Consider the following 8,360-nt stretch of genomic DNA (forward strand, 5'->3'; position numbering starts at 1 on the left):
TGGTAAAGCACTATATAAATACAGGCCATTTACCATTTTTACCATCTACCTCCATCTTACCATCTTCCTACCTCCTTCCTGTCACACCAACCCTCTGTATAGTCTCCTTCACTACATCCATGACTCTGTGCACGTCTGCTCCTGCCTGGCAGCTCCATATTTAACATCATTTATCCAGTATAGGCCATATCCCTCCTGTGCACACGTATTCAGTAGTTTTCCAGTTCTTTTGGGTACCTTTACTGTGGTTTCTCGGAGTATAAACATAAAACTTTGATTTGATGGCCTTTCTTAAACAGTCCTGCGTCATTATTATCTCAGCAGGTGTTTGTGAGGGTCTGGTAAGTGTTGATGTGCAAAACATCCCTTTTTAAAAAGTCTCCATTCAGAAGAAATAAATGCTTTAGCTTTCCTAACTTAGCTCTACCGTGCATGAGCAAAATACATTTGAGTTATTGACATGATATTAGAGATTAGATGTAAAACTAACCAGAAATGTCAAAAGAAAGTAAAGGTTAAAAGTGTTATTGTGTTTGAACGGTGTAAGTGTCTGTAAAAGATCATCGGTACGTTTAAGGGGAGTCAGACTTTAACAAATCGTCTGAAACCAAAAGAATGAAAATGTTAAAAGTTCAGCTGCTTGTCCACAGGAGGGATCCGTGCATGAGGCGAGAGGGAGGAGAGATTAGAGGCAGCAACAGTGAGGTCCACTTGTAGGTGACATCCACACCTGTCATGTCACACACCACAGGGAGTCAAGAGGTCACCAAACGGACGCAGTGACATCCACACCTGTCATGTCCGCGCCTTAAGAGGTCGCAGCTAAGCGTTCGAGGGCGAGAGCGCACGGAGAACAGAGGAAGCGAGAGAGCGCGCAGGGGCAGCGGAGGGTCGCGTAGCGGTGAGATGACATCTAAACCTGTCATGTCGAGCTCCTCGCAGTGTCGAGCGGTCACCAGACAAAGACGGAGACAGAGGTAGACGGGGAAATCTGAAAAGCGCGAGGTGACATCTCCAGCTGTCATGTCTGCACTTGAACTGGGGTCAAGAGATTGTAGTTTTCACCAAAGACAAGGGACAAGGCATGGAGACGGACAGAGAGAGGACAGCTGTAAGTCACAGGAAGACCGAGAGCTATCAGCTGACAAACCAGACTCACACGTTCATGGAGGCTGTGCGCATCCTTATACTGTTCATGCATTCATTATTGTCAGAAATGTTGTGCGCAGCTGCTTCTGTGTGAGTCCTGACATGTTTGTCAGCTGTCAGCTCAAATCAGCGCTGACTCCGTAAACAGTTTTCAGCTACCGATGACAAAATGCTTGTTATAGGCGAGTGCGTGGCCGCGGTCAGGACGTCTGATTAATCAGCTGTAGTGTTATCAGTCCACCGGTGTCTGTCGTTGTCTTTGGGTCAGAGTTTGCATCAAAGGGGACGCATGTCCAGCTGCAGTTAGTGTGGGACAGCTTTCCACGATCGAGCGAGGCTCGGCGAGGCTGAGATAAACATCTTCCTTTGAGCCCCCCTCCAGTTAATCCAACTTTCTTTTGATTGGCTGCTCGTTGTAAAACAATGATGGAGCGTCTGTGCTTTCAGTGCTGTGTGCCTGACCAGATTCAGTGTATCCAATCCTGCTGACATCACAGAGGGCCGAGAAAGGGAAAAAAGACATCGCTAACCCGTTTCTGTGATTTATGTAGTGTTGTCACTGAGTCAGCATCAGATACTTTTAATTTCACCCTTTACTTAGACCTAGACTTAGACTTAGACTAAGACCACCAGGTACCGGAACAGCTTCTTCCCCACAGCTGTCAGACTCCTGAACTCTGTCTCCTGACATCTGACCCACGTTAAACTCATGGACTGAACATACACACACCCACAATGGACAACTGTACCCTCAAACACAATAATAACATGGACTGAACCACCACTCACAACCACTAGCACTTTATAGCCTCTGTAGAAACTATATACACCCTCACTTATCTTAACTGCACTACTGTATAGCTCTGTGTAAATAATCATTCTGTACATTCGATAATTTTTAATCCTACAACTGTTTACAACTTGCATAGTTCCCATTTCTGTATAGCTGTATATCTCAGATTCTGTAAAGTTATTTATTTCATATTCTGTATAGTTTTTCATATTTATATCCTGTCCATAGCCTGTACATAGCTTGTACTCACTACAGCCTTTACATACTTAGTTATAGAATATTCACAACATACTTCATACCGTGTACATTATAACATACCATAATAGACCCATTTCTGTAATATACTCACATATCTATACTATTGCTAATATATATTGTAATATATCTATATCACTAAAGCACTTCTGGATGGATGCAAACTGCATTTCGTTGCCCTGTACCTGTGCATGTGCAATGACAATAAAGTTGAATTCTATTCTATTCTATACTTCCAAAAGCTGCACTGAAAGCTGTTTTTTCCTTTGTAGCACCACAAAGAATAACTGAAAGTCTTCAACATCATTTTGTAAATGCACGGCTCATTAAACGTTCAAATGTGAAATCAAAATGCACCTTTTTACAGTTCTCGCTGAGAGGAGAGATTCGGAGGTTTCCAGGAGTTTTACTGCTCCTGACATCAGACTGGGCTGCACGTGGAGTTTGACACTGCAGAGCGTGATATTCAGAATAAAGATGGTCACTTGTCATATAACATCTCAGCTAATGTCGACTGTTTGATGGTGACTCCGCTCCTGTTAGAGTTCAGGCTAAGAATGAATAAATGGGACTCAGCAGGTTACCTCTTACTTGGTGCAAATTAACATCACACCAGATATTTCTCAATAAAAGTACTCCATATTTTTTGAAGTGCTCTCTCATCCCATTGGTTGACAGCTTTCAGTGACCTTTTACTGTGTTTCACTGTGACTTTGTGTTACCTTCGTTCCCCAGCCTTCGCATACAAAGCCAGCAGCGCTCGGGTCGCTCCCTCCATACCTGTGCAGGTGTGACGTGTATCCTGAGCCTCAGAAGTTCTTTAACCCTTTAAAGCCGGTCGGAGCGGGCACGCTCTGTTGTGCGTAACTATTTTTAAATCCCGGTAGAACCGGAACCGCGTAAGCATATGAAACCGGAGGAGTTGTACTTGCATCTTATGCCATCAGCTTGTCCTCGGTCACAGTTTCCTTCCACATACAGCTTTGCAAAAACATCATAAAAAGCACTTGCAGCAACAAAAACATAATATTCCAGAAACACGCTTTGCTGATCCGATCAGCTGTTTGTAACACTTCCTACGTCCATCAGCTCGAACTTTCGCATGTCCGCCATGACCTGCCCAAAACTGGAAGTGACGTCATTTTCACGGAAATGTAGTTTTTTACCATCAGGGCCTCATGAGCCTATACTGGTGCTTTTAAAAGTTATGTTTGACTTTATGACTTTCTGTGTCATTTCTGGGATGCTTAGGACTCATATTGCACTGCTGGAAATAGTTTATTTTGATGCATATGCTGCTTTTTTGCAAATTTGTTGTATAATATTTATTTTCGTTTTTCCTGCAGTATATAAAAATTGGTGTATTTCAAAAATAAAACTATTAAGACACTCAAAATAAATTTCCTGTGGTGGGAAACTATTTTGTGCAACTTTTTTGTATTTACAGTTTTGAGGGATAAGCCTCTTAAATTTCTCTAACTACAAATATATGTTAAAAAAGCAAAAACGATTTTCAATTTTTTTGTAGTTTATTGCACTTTTTTGCAATTTATGTAATCACTATGCACCTAATGCAGACATATTATTAAAATTTGGGCTATAATGGTTGTATTGATGTATAGCAACTTGAAATGCTCCCGAAAATGGCTCCACAGCATGTAAACATATAATATAAGCTCTGGCGGACTTGGTTCTATGGTAGGTCTTAAAGGGTTAATGTTTAATGATTCATAGTTACGTTTAAACACCAGCAGGAAGTTAGGTGCTCAGTAAAGAACAGGAAACATGGCCTCGTTTCCTTCTTTGAGTGTAGACTGCTTACTTCCTCACCCCTGACCTGGTGCCTGCAGTGTGGCAGAATGTGTGCAGTCATCTGTTCGTCGTCTGATTGGAAACATCATGCTAACCATTGCTAACATCTTCTTTAGATAAAGTATGTTTCATCCTCTCCTTTCAGGCTCTTCAGCACCTCCGAGGTTCAGCATCTCTGTGGGAGTCCTGCTCCTTCATTACACTGAACACTTTGATCAATTATTCCATTAACTTTCCCTCGTCTTCTTTCTTTGTGTCTGTTGTCACCTTTCAGAGGCCTTGCTGGAATCCTACCCCTGGGATTGCTACGTCTTCGCCCTGGCGGTTTTCGTCACGCTAACCAATCAGATTCACAAGTGGAGCCACTCCTACTTTGGCCTCCCGCGATGGGTCACGCTGCTCCAGGACTGGCATCTGGTGTTGCCACGGAAACACCACCGCATCCACCACGTGTCGCCGCACGAGACGTATTACTGCATTACCACCGGTATGATGCTGAGCTCCGTATCAGAGGGGCAGACGTGACTGCTACTGTCTCGTGACAGGACGGTCACTCATGTGTCTGCTCAGATTCCTCGACGTTCTCGTAGAGTCGTGCAGGGGAATCAGCCCGTGTCTCTGTCAGGCTGTCAGATATACAGGGAGTGCAGAATTATTAGGCAAGTTGTATTTCTGAGGAATAATTTTATTATTGAACAACAACCATGTTCTCAATGAACCCAAAAAACTCATTAATATCAAAGCTGAATGTTTTTGGAAGTAGTTTTTAGTTTGTTTTTAGTTTTAGCTATTTTAGGGGGATATCTGTGTGTGCAGGTGACTATTACTGTGCATAATTATTAGGCAACTTAACAAAAAACAAATATATATCCATTTCAATTATTTCTTTTTACCAGTGAAACCAATATAACATCTCCACATTCACAAATATACATTTCTGACATTCAAAAACAAAACAAAAACAAATCAGCGACCAATATAGCCACCTTTCTTTGCAAGGACACTCAAAAGCCTGCCATCCATGGATTCTGTCAGTGTTTTGATCTGTTCACCATCAACATTGCGTGCAGCAGCAACCACAGCCTCCCAGACACTGTTCAGAGAGGTGTACTGTTTTCCCTCCTTGTAAATCTCACATTTGATGATGGACCACAGGTTCTCAATGGGGTTCAGATCAGGTGAACAAGGAGGCCATGTCATTAGTTTTTCTTCTTTTATACCCTTTCTTGCCAGCCACGCTGTGGAGTACTTGGACGCGTGTGATGGAGCATTGTCCTGCATGAAAATCATGTTTGTCTTGAAGGATGCAGACTTCTTCCTGTTCCACTGCTTGAAGAAGGTGTCTTCCAGAAACTGGCAGTAGGACTGGGAGTTGAGCTTGACTCCATCCTCAACCCGAAAAGGCCCCACAAGCTCATCTTTGATGATACCAGCCCAAACCAGTACTCCACCTCCACCTTGCTGGCGTCTGAGTGGGACTGGAGCTCTCTGCCCTTTACCAATCCAGCCACGGGCCCATCCATCTGGCCCATCAAGACTCACTCTCATTTCATCAGTCCATAAAACCTTAGAAAAACCAGTCTTGAGATATTTCTTGGCCCAGTCTTGACGTTTCAGCTTGTGTGTCTTGTTCAGTGGTGGTCGTCTTTCAGCCTTTCTTACCTTGGCCATGTCTCTGAGTATTGCACACCTTGTGCTTTTGGGCACTCCAGTGATGTTGCAGCTCTGAAATATGGCCAAACTGGTGGCAAGTGGCATCTTGGCAGCTGCACGCTTGACTTTTCTCAGTTCATGGGCAGTTATTTTGCGCCTTGGTTTTTCCACACGCTTCTTGCGACCCTGTTGACTATTTTGAATGAAACGCTTGATTGTTCGATGATCACGCTTCAGAAGCTTTGCAATTTTGAGACTGCTGCATCCCTCTGCAAGATATCTCACTATTTTTGACTTTTCTGAGCCTGTCAAGTCCTTCTTTTGACCCATTTTGCCAAAGGAAAGGACGTTGCCTAATAATTATGCACACCTGATATAGGGTGTTGATGTCATTAGACCACACCCCTTCTCATTACAGAGATGCACATCACCTAATATGCTTAATTGGTAGTAGGCTTTCGAGCCTATACAGCTTGGAGTAAGACAACATGCATGAAGAGGATGATGTGGACAAAATACTCATTTGCCTAATAATTCTGCACTCCCTGTACGATGTGAGGCTGAGTCTTATAAATGACAGATCCGTGTAAAAACGTCCTCCACTGTTGTTGGGACGTCCGGCCCCAGATTTCCTGTTGTTCACAAACCTGCCATCCTCCCGGCAGCGTGGGATACATGCTGAAAGATGCCAGGACAGGAACACAGCTGGACTGTACAGTCGCCATATGTTTGCAAGTATGTGACATCGTCCGTGTGAGCGAGCTCGGCCTCCTCGTGCACCGAAGAACAGATCACGCGACGCCAGACGACCAAACCCCTGACTAATGTCCTCCCTTTATTTTTACATCTATCAGCAAACCCAAACCTTCCTCGTCACCCTCGACCGTTTGTCAGTGCGATCGTCGTGGGCGGCCATTTTAGATCGCCATCGTTGAAGCTGCAGAATAATTTCCCGTGCGGCTCTCTGCAGATTCGGATGAGATGGCGGATGTGTCTGTGTGATTCTTATAAATAACTAAAAGAAAGCGTTTGCGTGCGTGTGGCTCTGCAGAGACGAGGCCTCGCTCACAGATTCAGTATTCTGCCTGCATCTGGGTGAGAGGGGGAGAGAGGGGAGGATACTCGAGGGGGATTCAGCTTGTACATCACCCTGCGCCCCAGTGGACGACAGATGTGAGTGTGTGAGTGTGGGTGAGCTGAGGGGGGTGGCAGACTTGTGTGTCTGTACACACACACTGCGTACATCTGCATACTCCAGCATCTGTGTGCTAGTCTCTTTGACCTTCTCTTTGGTTTCTAACCTGTGTGTGTGTGTGTGTGTGTGTGTGTGTGTGTGTGTGTGTGTGTGTGTGTGTGTGTGTGTGTGTGTGTGTGTGGTGGGCTGGTGGGGTAGAGGGGCCCACGGGGGACGGCGACGGCCCCCCGCTCCCCGAGCCCGGCTGCCTGGGCCTGGCTTGGATTCCGCTGGGGCTCGCCTAGTTGCCTTTGTGCTCGCCACCGGCTGACAATCCCCATGTATATTTAATGCTAACCTGCTGTCTGTTCTAACAAATAGGACTTCACAGGTGGGGGGGGGGGGCTGAGGACAGAGGAGGAACGGGGGAGAGGGGGGGTGGGAGGCAGGGATTTGGAGGAATAAAAAAGGAGTGTGGTGGAGGAAGACATCGAGCGACAGACAGCGGAGAGTGAAATCAAACACAACCTCTGGCTGCTTCAACGTCTTCCAGCCGAGAGAAGGTCACCGCAGGGACGCGCGTGCACGCATCCCTGCAGCTATTGCAAGAACCCTATGCAAACACATCACACAAGTGCAGCACAAGTACACAACGTCCGTGTGGGTCTTTGTGCTGTCTTCGTGTCTCTGTGCGATCGACTTTTAGAGTTTAGATACGAGTTTGTGTCTTTGGCTGAAATGATGAAATGGATTTCATCTCAGGTGTCACGGGACTGTGTGCCCTCTGCATAGGCATGTTGTTTCACAGCAGTCACGCATATTCACAGACTACTGCACAGCCATGCATTCATACTCCGTGTACTTTGGCCTGCATCCATCTGCAGCGTGATAGTCTAAGAAACATTCACAGCTGTTCAGATTCTGTAAACGGCACGAGAGCGACGACACTGTGAGCGACGACACTGAGCGAGCATGTGTTCCCACGTGTTAATAGGACTAAACATGTTCAAACCTTCACCCCTGTAAATGTTGTCAGTGCATAATCAGATCAGAGGGGACAGGAAATTACACGTGGAGGAAAAAAGAAGGAAACAAAGAACCTGAAAAGACGATTTTCGTCATTTGGCTACTGCCACTAACTCAGATCTTCAGACGTGACATCCACTCACCGGACACGTGATTAGGTAAATGTGCTGCTTGACTCCACAAAGTGCTTTATACATCAGTCCTCTTTTGCCCTCTAAACTGCCCTGATACTTCGTGTGGTGGATTCAACAAGGAGCAGGAAACATTCCTCAGAGATGCTGCTGTGGTCCTATCTCCCTCAGGGTTCAACATGTTGTGCGTTCAGCGATGCTCTTCTGCATATTTTGGTTGTAATCAGTGATTATTTGAGTTACTGCAGCCGTCCTGCCTCAGCTTGAAGCAGCCCGGCCACTCTCCACTGACCTCTGACCTCCAAAAGTAATTTTTTCCTAGAAAACTGCTGCTGTCTGGATGCTTTCACTGTTTCAGGGTATTCTC

General features: G+C 45.3%; 1 protein-coding gene across 1 annotated transcript in view; it reads left to right on the forward strand.

Moving 5' to 3' along the window:
* Positions 1–8,360, forward strand: part of LOC308391539 (plasmanylethanolamine desaturase 1) — a 60,662-nt gene that overhangs the window by 51,066 nt on the left and 1,236 nt on the right. The window contains exon 5 of the mRNA XM_080874170.1: positions 4,284–4,496. Within this exon, the coding sequence (XP_080730296.1) occupies positions 4,284–4,496 (213 nt within the window). The remainder of the gene's footprint in view (positions 1–4,283; positions 4,497–8,360) is intronic.

This window comes from Rhamphochromis sp. 'chilingali', assembly GCF_963969265.1.
Source record: "Rhamphochromis sp. 'chilingali' genome assembly, chromosome: 2".
NCBI classification, from domain to species: Eukaryota; Metazoa; Chordata; class Actinopteri; order Cichliformes; family Cichlidae; genus Rhamphochromis; species Rhamphochromis sp. 'chilingali'.